Raw genomic sequence first — 21,551 nt, forward strand, 5'->3', positions numbered from 1 at the left:
TTCAAACAAGCATTTCCTTTTACCTATAGAGCCTTAAGAACCGGACACCACTGGAAGCTCACAGAATTACTATCTTCTTTTTAAGTGTTGGCATTTGAGGGTCAGGGAATTCGAACAGATCTGTCATTATTTTTGGTTGGTGGGTGATGTAGGATTAGAAACACAGTGAAGCTAAAATAGACTAATACGCAATTAATCAATTGTCCAGTCACTTCTATTATTTTGAAAAAGAGATAGGAGACTGAGGCAATTCACTATCACACCTACCACTTTGTGGTTAACAAGTCACAATGAAAATCCATGGTGCAAGGACCTGGAGAGCTAGCCCCTTTTGCCCCCTTTAAGAAAAGCTAGCCTTTGCCATATATAAATTATAAATCTTCAGTGGTCCAGCACAACATTTCAGTAAACAAATTATACACTACTCAGATGATAAAATATGTACTTATAAGAAAACATGCCAATTTCTGTATCAAGGTTGTGCAAATCAACTGCTGTTTAAGGTTCTTCATTAAAATTCCTTGTTTTTTAAATCACCTTGCCTGTCAGTTTTCACAGCAATTGGCCTGGCAGTCATGACAACATCCGAATGACTATTTTTATCCATATTTAAAAATAAATACAGTCAGGAAAATATTTTTTTTTTCTGTCCATATTTATCTGTAAAAATGAAAAACACAGAGCCTTACATATAAGTATTACTTATTTGGGGCTCGAATAGGATGTCAGGCCATCCTCCATGACAGGCCGTAGGTGGCAGTCTGCCCGACAGCCAAGATAGAGGTCCGGCCACCGCATTATGATACGGTCAGTCGGAGCGCAGCAGTCAGAGGAAGCGACCAATGCCTCAGAGAGGCTCAAGGAGTCAGTCGGGGCGTTGAGCGGATCGTAATCCTTACAGTGGGGGCGGTGCCTGCGGAGGCACTGCCATAGGGACTACGATGTCCCTTTCCCTGTGCTTTACACAGCGGTTGCATTGTTACTTGGGTCGGTGAAACTGCTGACTACATGTTGGGCTGTTCCATTCCCGTAGCAAGAGCAGGCGTACGTTCTTCTGACTGCCATCTTAATCAGGCCCATGGCAATGTAGTTTTTTAGATGTATATTTTTCTTCTTTATTAGTTTGTTGAGAGAATCCGGCAGAGTATTCTTGTCTTGCAGCGCTTGTCATTTTTGTAGTATTTAGTTGTTTAAATAAGTGTGCCTTTTATATTGTTTATTTAATTGTTTGTTCGATTTTATTGAAGTTATTTATAGTTTTATTTCTTGTTGGTTGGTTCAGTATAGTTTACATTTTTTTTCATCAGTTGAGTCCTTCTATGGTAAACGCTAATGCTGGTTTTACTGTTTATTTATAATATATAGTTTGGCATTTTTGGTTACATATTTATTGATATGCATATATTTAGTAATATTTTGTCTAAAAGAGTACAAGGAAATAATGTAAGCAAAGACACAGGAGTCCAGTTAATGCTTGTTTACTGCCCTATGTGTAAATATTTTACAATTGTCCTATATATGTTTTATTGATGCATGCCCACCATTGTAATGATTTGTATTAATCAAAAAATAAAGTATTCTATATTTAGTAATATTTTGGTTGGTTTTTGAATGTTTGCAGGTAAATCCATTTTTTGGGTTGGGCTCATTGTGTATAATTTAGATATATAATTTATTTGGGGTAAACTGTAAATATTTTGTTGATGTAATATATTTTTATTTAATTTAAAAATGTAAATAGTACGCTTTGCATCTATGTGAAAATTGGTCTTGGTCTTTTTAATATTGAAATATTTTGGTAATAATATTGTAATTGATATTGCGTGAATCGATATTTTTGACATAATATGTTTATTTGAAGGTAGCAGTATTTTAGTTTTTGATATGTGTAAAAATTGATATTTCTATCAAGGATATTTATGTTCTTGATATTTGTGATTTTTATAGTTAAGTATACATAATTTCTGATATGTTTGGGTTTCAATATTTAATGGATCAACATTGTGTCAGTGATCTACTGGCCGGGGCAGAAACTGAATCCTAAAAACATGCATGGATAAAATTAGACTTTTCTGTGGATTGTGAGTCAGCCCACAGTGACAGTGGAGAAGAGATGAGAGAAGGGAGTGTTCAGTTGGAGACTTCTGGGGGCCTGTGAAACAACTCATAGCAGTTAATGTGCAGGAAAAGGAAAACTAAATTGGAGAAATCTGCATTGTAGGAACAGGGAAAAGGAAATGAAGGCCAAGGATTAGAATGGTTGGATATGAAATTAAAGGTAAGAGATTGAGACATGCCTGGAGGACACTTTTCATTAATTTAATGATTAAGTTACCATTTCTGATCTGGTTTCAAAATTCGAGCTTTACAAAGGACTTTCACATATTAAGAAGGCAAGTGAAACTCAGAATGTGAGCCGGGCACAGCCACCTACCAACCTTGATGAGCCACATAAGACAAATGATAGCCACGATGCTCATGGTGGCAGAGATATATATACTTCACCATTGGTGCACGCCACACTGACCCAACCACGATGAGAGGTTGGTTGAAATGTGCAAGACAGCAACATATAAAGACTGCAAGAAAACGCAGAAATATACACTCATATATTGGAACCCTTCCTGGCTGATTACGACCACAACTACCCAGGCCCTGATGCATGGCATATAGGAGGGATGATCCTGGGCTCGCTTTCCCTCACCTGCTTCTCATCACTCACCTTCACACCCCCCACCCAACACTGGACGTGGGCCGACGGCCCTAGGGTGGTGTCACCTTTCTCGCCCTCTGCAATGTCCTCATCATCCCCATCATTAGTGCTAGACTGACTACGCTCTGAACAGGTTGGACCCAAAGCTCCTGACCTCTAGGGACCCAAACCTTTGTTAGGCTTCTAACCCCTCCTGGGCTCCCAGCTCGCCACCCTGCCCTCCCTTCTGTTTCACTGGTTCCTCAGTGTCTTTCCTTCCTCCACCAAACCCTCTCTACGCTCCCTCCTCTCTCCATAATTCCATGATTCCCCCTTTTTTGTTTTTTGTTCTTTGTTATTGTTCTTATTCTTCTTGTCCCACCAGGATCGGGAATGACAGTATAATGGTAGAGGGATCACAGACAAGGTGCACTGTACGAAGAGCCTGCATATGACCAATAATGACTACTACTGCTGTATTGTAATATTGTTTATCCTCTCCCCAGCAGACACTGCTTTCTATTTGTAACAATGTTTTTCTCTCTAATGGAAGAGGTTTTCCCCCAACTGTTGTACTGCAGTGTCCTTATTAATATGTTTTCCCATGATCTTCCATAGCTATTACTTGGAATTTTGTAACCAAGGATGTAACCTGACCTATGTTCCCACTGGCAAAGTTTTTCAATACAAAAAAAAAAAAAAAAAAAATATATATATATATATATATATATATATATATATATACATATATATATATATTATATATATATATATAATCTACTGGCGGTCGCCAGTAGATAGTTATAGTTAGGATCGTGTTTCCATAGGAAATCCGCAACATTCTATTCGGAATAACTTTGGCGCCGATGGACGAATCCTCGCGAAATTTTCAAAATAGGTGGGGCGCTCCGCTCCGCTCCTTCCCTGAAAGTCTCAGGGGGATTCGTCAAGCGGGGGCTGAGAAAAAGGGGGGTCCCAAAACGCGTTTTCCCCATGCATTTTTCCATAGGACCTTTAGTCCACGCTACAGCTCGAACGGCTGAACAGAATTACTTGAAATTTGGCAGAGAGGTAGTCCTCAGGTCAGGGATGTGCCTTTTGCAGGTCTGGTGTAAATCTGTTCAGTATTTCCTGAGAAAATAGCATTTAAAAGCATATATATATCTATAAGCGCGCACCGTGCGCGTACGGTAAACTTACCGTACGCGCACGCTGCCGTGCGCGAGCGCGATTCTGATTGGTTGTTATATCTTAGTAAACATTCGAATCGGTCGAAACCAGGAAGTGTCGGCCGCCATTTTGTCTCTCGCAGTCTGAGGGGGTGAAAAACAAAGGTGGAGAACGTGAAAAGGGGGCAGGGTGGACAATTCCTGACTCCATAGCCTTTGTCAGGGGGTCCCAGAAGGACCCCCAAGGGCCAACATTTCTTTTAATTTTGTTTCGAAAAATCGCGGAGTGCGCGTAGCGTGCGCTTACGGTAGAAACGGAAAGATTCCGCGAACTGCGTAACGCGAAGCGCACCGTGCGCGTACAGTACGCGCACGGTGAAAAACCTTAAAAAAAAATAAATAAATACATAGCTTAGCATTTAAAAAAACGTACAAATTCACTGAAAAAACCATAGGTTTCACACACGTTATAGTTAGGAATTAGCATTTAAAAAACCTTGCAAATTCACTTAAAAAACCATAGGTTTCACACATGTTATAGTTAGCTGGACATTTCACTCGTGAAAAACCATTGAAATTCCCCCGTTATAGTTAGTGCAGGCAACTATAACTCACGCGACCGCAATCCTCTGCTGATGACGTCAGATATTACATCACTGATGACATATGTGTCTTTCTGAAAAAAAAATATTTGTAATATATGTATAGCTAAAAATTAATGGAAGAAGACATGGGTAAATAAGTGTCTAAATACAGTGATGTAATATCTGACGTCATCAGCAGAGGATTGCGGTCGCGTGAGTTATAGTTGCCTGCACTAACTATAACGGGGGAATTTCAATGGTTTTTCACGAGTGAAATGTCCAACTAACTATAACATGTGTGAAACCTATGGTTTTTTAAGTGAATATATAAATATATATATATATATATTGTCTACTGGCGGTCGCCAGTAGATAGTTATAGTTAGGACCGTGTTTCCATAGGAAATCTCAAAATTCTATTTTGAATAACTTTTGGCGCCGGTTGACGAATCTTCGCAAAATTTTCAAAACGAATGGGGCGCTCCGCTCAGCTCCTACCCTGAAAGTCTCGGGGGGATTCGTCAAGCGGGGGCCGAGAAAAAAGGGGGGTCCCAAAACGCATTTTTCCCATGCATTTTCCCATAGGACCTTTAGTCGAAGGTACAGCCCGAACGGCTGAACAGAATTACTTGAAATTTGGCAGAGAGGTAGTCCTCAGGTCAGGGATGTGCCTTTTGCATATATGGAGTCAATCTGTTCAGTAGTTCCTGAGAAAATTGCAGTTAATAGCACATACATATCTATAGCCGCGCACCGTGCGCGCACCATGCGCGCACCGTGCGCGCACCTTAACGTGCGCGAGCGTAATTCTGATTGGTTGTTACATGTCAGTCAACGTTCGAATCGGTCGAAATCAGGAAGTGTCGGCTGCCATTTTTGTTTGTTTTCAGTGCGAGAGTGGAAAAGGAAGGTGGCGAACGTGAAAAGGGGGCAGGGTAGAGAGTTCCTGACCCCCTAGCCTATGTCAGGGGGTCCCTGAAGGACCCCGAAGGCAGAAAAAAACATTAACATTTTTTTTTTAAATCGCAAGGGTGCACGCACCGTGCGCGCAAGGTGAAAAACCATAAAAAATAAAATTAAATTTTAATACGTAGTTTATTGTAAAATAAATATAAAAAAAAAATAATAATACATACATAACTTAGCATTTAAAAAACCGTACAAATTCACTGAAAAAAAAATAGGTTTCACACACGTTATAGTTAGGAATTAGCATTTAAAAAACCTTGCAAATTCACTTAAAAAACCATAGGTTTCACACATGTTATAGTTAGGTGGATATTTCACTCGTAAAAAACCAATGAAATTCCCCGGTTATAGTTATTTCAGATAACTATAACTCGCGCGACCGCCACTCTATCACTAGGATGATGTCATCAGTGATGTCAAGAGGGATGCCACTGACCATGTCATGAGTGATGTAATATGTGACGTCATGAGCAGAGGATTGCGGGCGCGCGAGTTATAGTTATCTGAAATAACTATAACGAGGGAATTTAATTGTTTTTTTTACAAGTGAAATATCCACCTAACTATAACATGTGTGAAACCTATGGTTTTTTAAGTGAATATATATATATATATATTTTTTTGTATTGAAAAACTTTGCCAGTATATATATATATATATATATATCAAGCGGGCATATGACCAAAATAGTGGATGGAAGCCAGCAACTTGAGGGGGCAAGGTGGACTTTCTCCTTGAGGAAGCAACGGAGAAAGGGAGTGGAGGTTTGGGAGGGCAGAAAGATGAAAGAGTAAGGAAGAAATAGTGATGCTATGAAACATGGGAGGAAATATTTAGAATGCTTCTTTCAAATAACCAGAAGGGCAACAACTGAAACAGTATGCCTTGTGGCTGGTTGTAGAGACTGAGTTCACAAGCTTTGAGTTCTTTCTTCAGGGTCCTCTGACGGAGTACTTGTTGAAATGATTCCCCCTGGATCTATTTGAAAAATATACACTGGCTGGAACATTCTTGAAATTGGAGGCACTGCAAAGAAGGGCCCATACAGCCATCTAGTTGTCTGGCTCTCATATTCGTTCTAATTTGTATCCTAATGTGTTTCTCAGGTTGTGCTGTGCCACCCATCCCAGCCCCATTGTTCCTCTCAAAACTCCTTTCACCTTTCCCAGTTCACCCCCCCTCCTTTATAATAGCCAGAGAAATTGCTCTATGGCCCTCTCCCACACTTTCTGACCTATCCCATAGAAGGTAATCAGTTGCCCATGCCTGTCTCCCTTCACCTTTTCCTTGAACCTATCTTTCTTTCAGTAGTTTCATTTTTCTGTAAAGTCTGGGGTTATAGTGTCACCCAAAAATTAATTATATACACTTTCCTTGATAGAGAGCAGAGGGATCCACATGAGATTACCCAGTTATTTGCATACCCAAATGGAACACTAAAAATGTGGCTAATTATTTGTTTACAAATTTATGTTTAGGATTTGGACATGGTTGCATGTGGGGCTGTGTTCTTGCGCTATGAAACATTATTAAATAAAAAATATATTGAAAAAAGATGTATATACTTCAGAATTTTCTTTATCGTTCCCACCAGCAGCTAGAGGTGGGGAAGACCAGTCCGACACCTGGACATTAGAATTAATCAGATCTTTAGGTAAAATTGGCAAAAACAAAAGTTAAGAGGAGGTAATGCCCATGTCTGCAGTGCTACCCAATTTTTACCTTAATGATTGTTCTCTGATACTCATACTTACCCAGGAGAAACTGCCACTTTTTGGGGTACTTTCAAATGAGCCCTCACAGGTAAGTACAAGCAAAACCAGGCCCCATAATAGTTGATGTTGCATTAAAAAAAACTGGAGGTGCGGGAAACAATAGCCTCCCATGGGGCAGTAGCTATTGTACAGATAGCTACCATCATTGCAAGATGAGGTTGTGCAAAAGGTTTCCTGGCACTCAATAAGTGCAATGGAGAAGGAGTAGTCATCCTTTCATGCAGCCTATTGGTTGAGTATGGACTTTCAAGCCATTATGCCATCAAAACGGAGACACATAGAGGCACTGTACACTTGAGGGGGGATGGAGCACGCTCCTCTCAACCTAACCCAAAACCCTTAAACAGAATGGCGAGTTGTGAGAAATGGTTCCACCTTATATATGCCTCTGGATTTTTTCCAGTTTTTTGGTTGCCTAGGCCCAGAGTGAGTCTTATCACCCAAGTCACACTGTCAGCTCTGTAAAATGGATTGGGAATGCTAACTGACAGTGTTCACTTTTTAATACTAGGTCTACTTCTGCACAGCTAGAGTGAGATGTCCTGGGTTAGTTGCTGTTAGACCACACAGCCTTAGCATGGATTTCCCCAATTGTTTTTGCCTTTGCCGCCTGTGTCTTACAGTGTTTTGGACTTCGTTTTTGCTGGTCTTGATGCTTTGGACACTTTGCCACTGCTGTTCAGTGCCAAGGTGCAAGTGCTCCCACTGTAAATTGCTGTTATGGATTAGTGTGCACACAATTGACTTATTTGATTTACTGCTAAGTCCATAGTATAGTGCGCCATATGCGCCCAAGGCCTGTAAACCAAATGCTGCTAGTGGGCTTGCAGCACAGATTGTGCCACCCACACAAGCAGCCTTGCAAAAGGGTCTCAGGACTGCCACTGCCGTGGCTTTTTGCAGTCTAGAACTGCCATGTCGACTCTAACCTTCCCTTTTCCCACATGTGAGTCACCCCTAAGGCATGCCCAAGGTACCCCTGTGGTCAGGGTGCAGTGTATGTGAAAGGTAGGACATGCCCTGATGTGTGTGACATGTCTTGATAGTGAAATACTGCCAATTTCGTTTTTCACTATTGAAAGGCTATCTGTCCAATAGGATAGAATGGAGAGTTTACTTATAACATCTTATAAGTATAACTGCCCATGGAAATATGATGAGAGAATGGAGTTTAGTATGCCTGAACTCAGAATCTAAAAATGCAGCTTTTAGTGAGGATGATTTTTACATTCTGGGTTTGAAAATGCCACTTTTAGAAAGTAGGTGTTTTCTTGCTTAGCCATCCAGTGTGCCTCTGCTAGGGTTGTGTAGTGACCGTCAGGCTTTGGATTGACAGGGGCTGGGGATGTGCATTCTGTTCAGACAGCCAGTTGCAGGTGGTTAGGTGTGTCCTGCCTTTCCAGGGTGAGTCAGGGCTGAGCTGAATAGACCTGGGCTGTATTCAGAGTAGGGGGAGGAGATTTCTTTCACACACGAAAGGCCCTGGTCTGCCATGGACAATGCTGTCTCCACCTCCTACCAGGAAGCTGGGCCAGAAGGGACAGAACTGGTTTTGCCTCTAGAGAACAAAGGGTGTTGTGCTATAAAAAGTGGGGTCCGGACCCCTGAACTTTAGATCATGTTTGGGCTTCAAGAGGAACCTCTGACAAGGAGAAGAGCTGGAAGAAACTGAAGGAGTACTGCCCCTCTGCTTTGTGCTGACTGGGTTTGGCCTGCAGGAGCTGTTTCTGCCAAGTAGAAGAACTGTGTGTGTTTCCTGCTTGAGAAAGTATCTCCAAGGGCTCTTGCCCCCTGTTCAAGAAGTCTCAGGAACAGCAAAGACTTCACCATCCTTCTGGGCATCCTGTCTGGAACTGCTGGTTTCAGTCGCCTCAGAAGAAAAGAGCAGCCAACTGTCACCGAGTCCATCGCTGGTTCCGTGTCCTGAAGGCACCGCAGACGGCACCGCTGCACATCGCACCGCATCCTTGGTCTCACCGACACCGCTGGGTGACCGTCACCGAGCCGTTGCTTGCATCACGTCCTGTGGGCACTGCACTCCGCACTACCTTGCTTCACTCTGCCCAGACGTCACCAATATCGTCGCTGACTGACCCAAACAAAGATCGGCTCCATCGCCTGCTTCGTGACCTGCCAGCACCGCATCGAGCACCGCCTCGCTCCGCATCGCAAGCCTTGGCCTCACTGACGCCATTGGACGACTGTCATCGAGCCACTGCCTGGACCGCGCTGTGACGGCACCACACCCTGCACCGCTCCACTTCACCGCGACGGTTGCCCCGACCGACTCGTTCCATCGGGATCGGCTGCAACAAGAAAGGTACTGTCTACGAGTCTGTTGACACTTTCGCTGACCTGTACCGACTCTGTCGCCTGGAACTGTCAGAATCTGGCATATTCAGCATCACGGTAGCCCCGGACGGAGCTATGAGCTATTTTTATATTTTGAAGGTTATCTTTCAAAGTAACTATTTTTTACAGATTTTTGTCATATTTGGTCTTGTTGGTTTAGGTAAAGTTTTCTAAACTTGTGTGGTGTCCGTTTGTGGTGTTTTCACTGTGTTACGGTATGCATGCACAAATGCTTTACACACTGCCTCTGAGATAAGCCTGTCTGCTCATGCCAAGCTACCAAGGGGGTGATCAGGGGTCATTTTAGATGTGTATTCCCTTTACCCTGACTAGGAAGAAGGGTCCCTACTTGGACAAAGGTGCGAACCATTGCCAACTAGAGGCCCCCATTTCTATCAGTTGCCCACGAACATGTGTGTACAGGTGTATGCACTGAGCGTGTGAGACTATGATTTAGATCAGTCCAACATCTGCACACGGATAGCCTGTTGCAGAGGGGCCCCTTCATGGATTGATGGTGACCTGTGCAGGCATTATAATATGAGTGGGCATTCATAATGTGAGTATATATGTCTGCAGTACTTCACTAAAGTATGTAGGTGACTCACTGTATTGTACACTATGGTAGGAATTTTAACCAAAGTTCAGTTTTGCTATAGTTAGGTCGACTACCATGCTGCACCAATCCTATGGCAAAATCAGTATCCTGATAGAAGATTTGACAATAATTTCCAAATATCTCCACTAATTGTGACACACCAATATGTATCACTTTTTTCTGACTCAGTTCCAACTTAGATTCTGGTGTTTGAATTACCCTACTGAAGCAGGTCCATTACTCTGCTGCCCACCTGGAGGGTCAGAGGTCTCCCCACAGAATAGGGCCGTTTGCCAATAAGTAGGGCTGCTCCTAGAAAAAGAAAGGGTGGGGAAGAATTCTGAATGTGATTAATTTCACACTGCACCTGGCCTGGGAAGACTTGAAGTCACAGACAAAGCAGGGTGGACAGACCTCTGGAGCCGGTCACAGGAGGGCCTGTCCTTTGGAGTTTTGGAGGGAAGAAACCAGGAATTTCTAGCAGTTAGGGACAGGGCTTAGGGACTTGGAGAAAGTCTGCCAACAAACCACTTGAACGAGTCATCTTGAAAATTGCCAATGTGTTGAGACAGGTGTGCAGTAATGATGTGTCACTCTAGACTTGGGCAGAGGAGCACAGTTTCTGGAATTATCCACCCCCATTTGAAACCCCTGCACAAGGGAGAGACATTTGAGACCAGCCTGGACCTGGGAAAAAGCAAAACTTAGGAATGCCCAGCTAGAAGAGAGAAGATACTTGACCTCTACTGCAAAGATGGGCTCAAGGACTTCTGATTTCAACTGGCGCCCAAGGGTTAATTTTAGTATCACTGTTGAGACTAGTAGAGAGGAAACTGAATAAGAAACAAGTTCATTCTCCTATCAGCCTGTCTATGCAGGTGTCAGAAGGACCCAGGTCACAGTCGACCCACAGAAGCACCAGATCTATTGGCAATTTCTTCTGCGGTAGAGCAGCGTTGCCTCAATCTTTTGGGTTCACCCCTTGAAGATAGTGTGCGGGATCTCAAGAAATGTGAAGATTAAACAGCAGCTCGGCACATGTGTCTGTAGGAAAAGGTTTCAGCGCACGGATAAATAGGTATGTCCAGCTAATGTGTCTCTTGATGCAGCAAAATATCTGTAAGCCATATCTTACAACGATATCAGGCACACATGCATCATGCTTGCCATAAGTACCATTAACATGTTATGTGCGCCCTTTGATCTGAATTACTGCAGTTTTCATTTGCATTTGCTTTCATTTACAGGAAAGGACACAACTTTCTGCATCATTCACATGTGTGTTTTAAAAAGTGGACTTTGGACTTTTTAGCCACGAAGTCAGTGTGACCCCAAGCACGCTTTGTCCTGTGTATCATAAATATATATTTACAATCTACAAAGTGTTGGCAAAATATAACGTAGGTGGTTTGGCACGGTATAGCCCTCACAATACTTACATTACTGAGCTCTTACATTACTGAGCTCGATGCGAGTTGTCAAAATCTGTGTTCGTTTTCTTTTTACATCACTATTCAGTTGCTCCTCCAAGGCCGTTTCTAGACATTATGAAAAATAATTCCAACTCTAATGCCAAGTTTCCTGCAGCGCCGGCAGCATTTTAAACTGTCAATCAAAATGCATGACTTTCACAAATACTGTAACTCTAGTCCACAAACAGGAAGCGGAATGTGACTGATAGGTGAAATGGATCACGGTGACATTTGGAGAAACAGATTTGTAATATAGATACAGTAAGAAGGGCTGGTGTAAAAATATAACTAATGCTTTTCGGAGGCAAGGAAAAAATATTTTCACTGCCCCTTTGGCCTAGTGAGTAAGTACAAAGGACAGCTGAGGGAATAGCCTTTTACCGGTAAGTTAGGGGAAGGGAAAAAAATATGTTTATCAACCATGTTCAGAAGAGCCTGCACTGCCTGGGGAATTGACATCCTTAGATATTTTAAATTTGCAGCCTAATAAGTGTTTCTAATTTATTATCAGGCTTCAGTTTCTCAAGTGAACAAATGAAAATTCAGTTTGTGAAACAAAATTTGATATTTAATTAGTTGTAGCAGCCCCGGCCAGTGCCACTAGAGAAATAGACTGCGGATCAGAGTTGTGTGCCACAAATGGGATTACTTGACTGAGCTCCTTTCCATATCATTTTAGTTCTAATTTAGATCTTGGAATAACAGAGATTAGATTGGCATAATTAATCGACTCTTCTTAGGCCACTGGCAGCCCCTGGAGATCATTGCAGGGTTGACTGCAGCGGGGCACGCCGCTATTGATTTTTTTTCCAGTCCAGCTTCCTTTAGCCTCTGCTGGTCTAGGCATCTGCTCTTTTTCATGCAATAACTCTTTCCCTTCAGTACAATATTAACATTAACAGGGGAGGATCTGGACTTAGGCGGGCATCAAGAGAGCTCAACTCAGTTGTACTTCAACGCTTCCAGCACATACTCCACTGTTAGTAAGGCACCTATCCTTAGCTGACATTTTTAGAAATGTTAATATTCAGACATGCGGCTGCCTTTTATTTTATTGGGTGCACTGACGTGTTTTAAGATCCAATGGAGTAGTTAAGCTTTCCAAAGAAAGTATAAAATGTGCTTCTCATACTGTATGTCATTGGTCCTTACATTATTGTATTGCAATTTTTAATAAGAAGTTTGATGTATATCCCTTTGACTGTACAATAATATTTTGCACTTCCATGAATGGCTGTCAGTATAATCAAATTAAGGTAAAAAAATAATGAATATAAACTGATTGATTGTGTAAACGAAGGGGAAATTTAACTTATGTGGCATATTTCACTATCCAAAAGACATTAGAACTAGGCCTGGGCGGCAAATTCCGTTCCGCTCGCGGAATTTGCGGAATTTCGCGTTCCGCGGAGAACGCGAAATTGCTCAAAAGTGTGCTTTCCACGATTTCGCGAAATTTTTGCTTGTTCGCGTTCTCAAAATGCGTGTTCGCGAGATATTTCTCCCCGAGCACGCAAACAGCAATTGTGAACAGGAAAAAAGCATCGCGAACAAGCAATTCCGCGTGTAAGCGGAATTTCTGCTTGTTCGCGGAGATTTTTTACCGTTTCGCGGAGATTTGCGTAACGCAATTACGCAAATTCCGCCCACCCCTAATTAGAACTACTACAGTTAGTAAATGGTCATTTTAGGAATTCAAAAGCAAAAGACCCTTTAATGTAAATTATAACAGGCAATGGCATTTTCGGGTTATACAGCCCAATTCACTGGCTCCAAATGAGAATATTACCTAATGGTAATGGACTGGAAGTCAGCTGATAACATGCAAAAACAGCTATTGAATAAGCAGCTAGAATATGGATTGTGAGACTTGGTGTCGGCCCCATGGATCATTCACTCAATTCCAATTCAAAGAACATGTAGGTTTTGTTTTATTCTCTTCAATTAGCTGCATATTTTACTGACACTAAAGGCTGTAAGAAAGAGATTATAGAGGTGGCAAGACTGATGCAAGAGCAAACTCTCAGTCGTAACCCCCACATATACTGTGTAGACTTCACAAGACCTTGGAATGACCTTCATCTTTGTCAGCAAGCCATAATGACTGTTTTGATCTGGAGGAAAGGTCATTATCAAGACAATAAGTGACCATACCCTTCATTCTACCTCTGTATAATAGCTTTGGGATACCCAGTTTAAGGTGAGAGGGTGCCATGATGCCTCTGTACAAATAAAGGAGCTGTATACTGTAGTGTGACTGACAAACAGCAGAAAACGGAGAGAAAAGGAATACAAGTGAAAGGGTGGCAAGAAGTAAGTCTGTTAGGAATAACCTCAAGACAATGCAATCAAATTGTAATGACTAAAGGATTATATAGAGGACCAGCAACAGTAACAGGGAAAAAAGGGGAAGCGATACACTATAATTATAAAAATCAATTTTACAAAATTCAAATGTAGAGCTAGTTGAAGTGAGCCACTTCTATAAAGTTCCTGACATTTCCATTCTACATTGCACTCTCTGGCTTTCCACACTATTGAGTTTGCACCATTTGTAATAAGAGGTAGGACTGTATCCCGAGTAAAGGTCACCATAGGTCGCAACAGGGACCCAGCCGAAATGCGTCTCCTTTTCAATGTTGTGGATTATATGTTGCCTGATACATCAACTAATGGAGTTCCTCTTTGTGCTGTTCGGCAAATGAATATATGGACTTCCCAACCTTCATGTGCTGGCTTCTTCTTTAATCAGAGAAGTTATTTTGCATTTAAATAGGCGCTGGCTGTAGCGCCTTTTACTTGCACCACCTGCGGGTGGGTGCAATCCGACAAAGCTGCAGTTTTCCTGACTATATATATATAACACGATCCTAACTTTAAGTGCCCTGTGTCAAACGGCACCAAAGTTATTAGCATCACAAAAAATGCACTTCCTATGGAAACACGATCCTAACTGTAAGTGCCCTGTGGCAACCATCACTGGCGATACAGATATACAGACACTATATGAACACATATATTGTCTGTATATCTATATGTAGATATATCTATATCACCAGTGACGGTTGCCACAGGGCACTAAAAGTTAGGATTGTGTTTCCATAGGAAGTGCATTTTTTGTGATGCTAATAACTTTGGTGCCATTTGACAAATCTCCACCAAATGCTGCCGAAAAGTGCTACTTTTTGACTAGTTTGCAATTGGTAAGTTTTGGGGTGATCTATCAAGCAGGGGCCAAGAAAAAAGTCCCAAAATGCGTTTTTCCCATTAATCTTTCCATAGGAACTTTAGACACAGCTACTGCCTAGACCACAAGCTATATCTTGGAAGCAGAAAGAGTGCTTTTTGTGATTTAATATAAATCCATTCAGTATGTTTTGAGTTATTAATGCTCAAAAACTTTGTGTATCTATCGAAGCGGAGCCTCGTGGATACGACAGATCTCCTGCTGAGATCTGATTAGCTGCCACCACCTCAACCAGGAAGTGGTGGCAGCCATCTAATGATTCGCGACTCGGTCATTAGGCCTAAAAGAGTTTTATTTAAAAGACATAAGGGGGAAAAGTAGGGATACCTTGACCTCCTAGGCTAGGTGGTAGGGTCCGGAGGATCCGTAAATCTGCAGCAACAATAAAAAAAGCGCTTTTTAATAACCTCCCCGCGAGGAGGGCCCGGTGGGATGAGGCAGTTATTTTTGGGGGGAAAGGGGCACGTGTGGTCCCCCTCTCCTGACAGATTTCAGCCCCTGGGAACCCATCTTCAGGGGGTCCAATGGCTTTTTTAGGGAGAGGGGGCACGCAGCCACCCCCTCAAGCCGTTTCAGCCCCAAGGACCCCATCCCCAGTGCGCACATTATGTGATGAAGGGAGGGGACGCGTGGCTGCCCTCCCCAAGCCGTTTGTGGTCCTAGGGATCCCATTCCCCAGAGCACAAAGTCTGTTTTAGGTTTTTGTCCATCCCAAACTCCTCATTAAGTTTCCCTAAACCGTTCCCATTTACAATTAATTACACCCCATTTTCCCACCACTTTCTGATCCCTCCTACATTTTCTACTTAAGTGTATACCGATATGTGTGGCAATCTCAGCTTGGGAATGATTGTAGAGGCAGAGGATATTGTCTCCGGCTGTAGGTTTGGTAATTACCTGTTATAATATGAGTAGTAATACTGTAATGTTAATCTAATGCAGGTTGTGAGTTGGTCCTGTAGCTGTCAGGTGAGTTTTAACCTCTAAACCCACAGGAATGTAGATGTAGGCACTGGTTTCAACATACATTGTTGGGACTCAACAAGTAACTCATAGCCAGGTAGTCTGTGCTATAATAATAATTATTTTCTAGGGGGTGGTTCTAGTATATTCAGGTGCTGCAACTCAAATCACTGTGCCCCCTTTTGTCCTGTTCCTGAATTCTATTATTTAGAATAATTATATGCAATTTTACCCATCTCAAACCTGTGATTTAATCAATTCCAAAGCAAGTCGGATAAAGTATTTTAAGATATAAGCAATATTCACAGGTAATGTGCCACCCAAGGCCAGAGGGCACGCGATGTCACTCTCTGGAGTCCACTGATTTTGGATAAATGTAGTGTAAATATGCGAGGGTGTGTGTATGCCAGTGGTAATGAATGGTTCTCAACAGTTTTGCACGTTGGCAAAGTAAAATTAAGGAAATATTTTTTTCATAGAATGCCCTCCTCCTTTACCAGCTTTAACGCTGCTAGAAACTCCAAAGAAACTGTATTTGAGAATTTGTGGACATACATTTAATGTTTTAGGCTCAACAATTGTGTTTTTGAGCACATATCACAACTTCTCACAAAACCTCCTTTACTTCATTGTGTTTTAGAGTACAACATAAGGAAATATGGTACTTCCTGCCTGCTGAAGTTATTTTCTCATATATTGTAAGTGTCTTTGGAAATGCTCTATTCTAAAAAAAATATATTAAATAAATAAACACTCATTTGTTGTCCCTAGGGTGAACAAGGAGACAAAGGAGAAAATGGACAAGAGGGCATTCCTGGAAAGGAGGTAAACATCGTAATATCAATTGCAGATTAACAAACATTGATAAATAAAAGTGAAACGTTGAGCACTTCAAGATTTAACAACATGCAATCTTGTTTACTTTGAACTAGAAAGGGCACATTGTCCTCCGGCAATTTTCTGAAGGTCACAGGCAGGTCGCACCTGCTGTTTTTGAGATTCTTCTCTTTGGCGGGACATTTGTGTTGTAACTTCTCCTTTAAGCCCTGGGTTCTGGGTTGGAATGTGATGACATGGGCCAGAGGGAGAAGGGACTGAAGGGACAGTTGGATCTGAAGCCGTTTGGTCATCGCTGCATATTTGGTGGGTGTTGAGATTAAACACATGAAAGAGACATCAGACTGCGTGTACTCTGTTATTACAATACTGGCGACGAGGATGGGAGAGGCACCCACCAAAGGAAACCCAGCGTGCCACTTAAAGCTGCTCAATCTGTTTTATTGCATCTTTCTTCTATTCTTTTCTTTCTGTTGAGTTCTTTCACATTATTGTAAAGGGAAGATGTGTTGTAACTTCTCCTTTAAGCCCTGGGTTCTGGGTTGGAATGTGATGACATGGGCCAGAGGGAGAAGGGACTGAAGGGACAGTTGGATCTGAAGCCGTTTGGTCATCGCTGCATATTTGGTGGGTGTTGAGATTAAACACATGAAAGAGACATCAGACTGCGTGTACTCTGTTATTACAATAATTTGCTACTAAGGAATTGAGCACACCTCCAAGAACGTTATCTTGGATTAGTACTGGTGAACCCTGTGGCTACATGCTCTCTATATAGACTTTGGGGCATATTTATAATAACTGACGCATCCCTGCATATCAGCAGGGATGCGCCAGTTATTTTGCGCCCCAGCTCCGCCATCATGGATGCGCCGCATTTATAATGCGGCGCACCATGGGGCAAAAACGGCACAGATGCGTCACGCATCTGTGCCGAAAAGTGGCGCATTGCTGGAGTTGCGTCGCAAGCGCGACGCAGCTCCAGCAAGGCTCGAGGGTGCCCTATCTGCACAATGCTGCGTCAATCCTTACGCCTGCTTCAAGCAGGCGCAGGGTGTTGACGCAGCATGGGCTCAAAAGTGACTGAGTGAAATCTTGTAGATTTCACTCAGCCACTTTTAGGAGGCGTTCCTGCGCCGGAACGCCCCCACCTGCCCTGGAACGCCTACATGTGGCGCAGGGCTTTACAATGTGACGCATCTCCCAGATGCGTCACGTTATAAATACCCCGCACCATGGCGCAGGATTTGCGCCGCTGCTGCGTCACAAAAGTGACGCAACGGCGGCGTAAATGAGGCACAAGGGCTTCATAAATCTGCCCCTTTGTGTTTCCCCACTCCTCCAACATCCCACTGCCAAGCATTTGATCGGATCAGAAACTGAAGAGTAGCACTGTCATTGTGAAAGCATTTTTTACCTTTTCTTTAACAGCATAGAAAGAAAGAATGAAAGAAAGAAAAAGAAAGAAAGAAAGAAAGAAAGAAAGAAAGAAAGAAAGAAAGAAAGAAAGAAAGAAAGATATATATATAAATCCCTTTCCTTTGAACCTTCTCCGCACTTGCAGAATGCCATTTGATTTTTCTTCTGTTTTCCGTGACTAAAAGTATGAGGTGTCCTTCCGGTTGCAGAAATGCGCTGACAGCTCGGAAAAGCCCCTTGCGTGCTGCTCTCCTTAGCTCAGGAACCATTTCTGTCGTGGTTCCTGCCCGGTTGCTAGATGGGATCGTGTTCCACAGACCCGCCTTGAGACGGGTAAAGTATACCGTGCATCTCGTGAACTTTTCAATCAGCTTGACACTGGCAGATACTTTAGATGCAACCAGCGTTACCGCTTTGCATTGTGAGCAGTAAATCAAGTGAGTGACATGCTGTCTTGTAAAATGTTATAGACTGTCATCAGCAGATAATTTCCATAAGAACACATCTCAAAAACAGAGTTGTTTATGCGGCCGGATACAGGACAAGATCATTTTCATTGACAAATAATCAGCATGAAGCCATGATTGCACTAAGGCGCTGTGATGGAAAGATCCAGAAAAGTGCAGTTCCGCACATAATGATTGCATTGGTGAGAGTAGAGCATGCACCTCTGTCACCTTGCCTCAGTGCGTCCTGATAATTGCAGGAAGTATATACATAGACTCAAATACGTCTAAAATTAAAAGGGAATGTGCTATGTTGTGGCCATTGACAAGAATCAATTATTGATGATGTTTGTGGAGTTTTTTTTAATGAAGAAGGGAATATTGTTTGGACAACATGCTTCGGTAGAATTGTCCCACATCTTTTGGTGCATGTTCCATAAGCAAAGAACATCAGTGAGACATTGTCAAGGCACAATTTGGTAACCAGACCGAAATAATTTACTCTGTGAAACCTTTACTCTTAGGCAGAGGGACTCTGACTTGGCTCAGGCTAAACAATACAATCACATAGACTTCGGGCCTGATTACGAGTTTGGCAGTCTTGAAGCGGGTCGCCATGCCAGCGGCCCACTGCAAGACTGCCAAACCCGTACCCTCGCAGCACGTCATATTCCGATTGGAATACAGGTTGGGGGGTCCTGCGGCAGTGGTCTCATGGTGGTGCCTTTCAAAGGCTCATATCTGCGCCTTAGGAAGGCACCGCGATGGAAGATCCACAACATATTCTTGCACAGCATGGACTGTTAAGTCCACGCCGTGCAGGAACTGGGAGTGAAAGCATACAGGAGGGCACAACATGTGCACCCCTGCATGCATCCCCTGGCCCCTATCGGTTCCACTTAATTTCCTCACCACCACACTTTTTCTTGTAATATGCTTGGCGGTACCGCAGTAGCACAACCAAGTATATTCCGGCCTCAGACCGCTGCAATACTACCAGGTATTGTGGATCAATGGAGGTAGCAGCGGTCTTGTGGCGGCCTGACTGCCCAACTCAAAATACGTCGGTCAGACCACCGGGGCGGCATTAGCACCGCCGCCACGGGTTTGGCGGTCCAATCGACCGCCAAATTCATAATTAGCCCCTTAGACTTTGATACACTTTTCTTGCATAACCAAGAGTACTTAGGGTCAAACCTGCCATGGTATGTTAACATTTTTAAGGTTCAGATTGTTTTATATACCGATCTATGAATTTGAGGGGAAATTGAACCCTGTATTCAAAGACAAAACCGTTGTGTATGTTTTATGTATTTGCCCCAAACTCTTGTATTCAAGAAAAAAGTATCTGCAACCTCTTTTTAATAAAGCAAAACTAAGATCAACTGGGGAGGCTGTTAGATACTGTTTTAGTGTCACGGAAGATAGTGCAATAATAATGTTAATTACATTTTTAGATCAGGCTTATAAAGCACTAAGCTAATGATTTCAGCACTTTTTCTGTACCCGTATTTGATCCCAGCCATATCTAGATTTGAGAAAGTCGGTTTTATACATTGATCTTAAAATACATGTGTTTTGTACATTTTACGTATTTGTATTGAACTTTGGTGTTCAAGAAAAATTATCACCAATAGACTCTTGAATGCTAATTAAGATCTACCGTAGAAATTGCTTGAGACTGCCACAATGTCAGGGATAGCAGTGCAATAATAATGCCAATGATATTATTAGACATGGAGTTCCAAAGCGTTAATCCTGTAATTCATGTAAATTGGTTTTATACTTTTTTAAATCATGTATTCAATGAAATTCTTAGACCATATTCATAAAGCATCAACTATGTGACCTAAATATATTGCTGTATACTTTGAAGTGAACGTATCTGTGTGAAGATCTAAGCTGACTTTTTTATGTCTTGAGTTTTATAATACTATGATTCTAGAACCTTTATCGATCCCCTGATATTTGTGCAGCTTGCAATGTTTCTTTCCTTCTATTATAATCCTTTGAGTAATACAATAAGCTTATATTACTATTGCTACTTTGGTAATTTATCTACCTCAATAAAAATATGGTGCTGTATCTAAAATACGGAGGCACACTTGTCTTGCATCTTGGAACAAACAGCCAGTAGGCTGGCACATGGCATGTACCATTCAGTGAGTCACTGCAAATAGATGTACAACATACAAGTTTCAACTACAACAATGCGCACAGCACATTTGTTCCAATATCATAAGTACATAATTCTAATATAAACCTATGAAGCTATAAAGCATTATAAAGCTGTATCGCCATATAAAGCTAGAAGGATATTAGGAACTAATAAATCACATCCAAATTTACAGGTTAGCAATTATTGATGGTGCTTCATTACTACCCTCCTCTCCAAGCCACTGTGGCAGCATCGGAACCCAAAGAACCAGAGTAAAATAACAACACAACACAGCCAAAAGACTGGCTCAAGCACTCCTCTCCAACACCACCTTTCACCACCACCTCTCACCCAACCACCTATTCACTAAGAGGCTTATTTATAAGCCCCCTGCGCCGACGGTACGCCACTTTTTCCCATATTAAAAGTGACGCACCGGCAGCACAAGGGGCTTGTAAATAAGCCCCTAAGTGCTTACAAGCAAGCAGAAGTGCTGCAGCACAGCTAACCATTAATGGACCAGCCCACCTGCTGCTCCTTTAGTTTCTTTTTGATGGGATATGTGTCAGTTTGGAGGTGGTGGAAGTGGAAGAGGGAGCTATGGCCTTCTGAAAACCTAGGAGAACGAGTATGTGTGGTGAGAAAAAAGATGGAGAAGAGGGGTCCAACCAGAGACCGTGTTGGTGGCAGCCTAAGAGGTCTCAAAAATCGGTAACCGCTTTCTCAGTTATCCAAAAATTCTTGTCAGGGTTTTGTTAAGAATGTGACTGACAGTGAATATAGAAACAAGTCTTTCCGACGAATGGAAGAACCAGAACACCCCATGAATATCCTACATGTGGCAGATAGGTGCAAAGCAGAACCAAAAAC

At 42.3% G+C, this 21,551-nt stretch overlaps 1 protein-coding gene across 2 annotated transcripts in view; it reads left to right on the top strand.

Annotated features, from left to right (window-relative positions):
* Positions 1-21,551, top strand: part of COL19A1 (collagen type XIX alpha 1 chain) — a 2,198,704-nt gene that overhangs the window by 1,054,957 nt on the left and 1,122,196 nt on the right. For both annotated transcript variants that reach the window (XM_085610910.1, XM_085610909.1), the window contains exon 13: positions 16,593-16,646. In XM_085610910.1, coding sequence (XP_085467036.1) covers positions 16,593-16,646 — 54 coding nt within the window. The remainder of the gene's footprint in view (positions 1-16,592; positions 16,647-21,551) is intronic.

This window comes from Triturus cristatus, chromosome 6, assembly GCF_964204655.1.
Source record: "Triturus cristatus chromosome 6, aTriCri1.1, whole genome shotgun sequence".
Classification (NCBI taxonomy): Eukaryota; Metazoa; Chordata; class Amphibia; order Caudata; family Salamandridae; genus Triturus; species Triturus cristatus.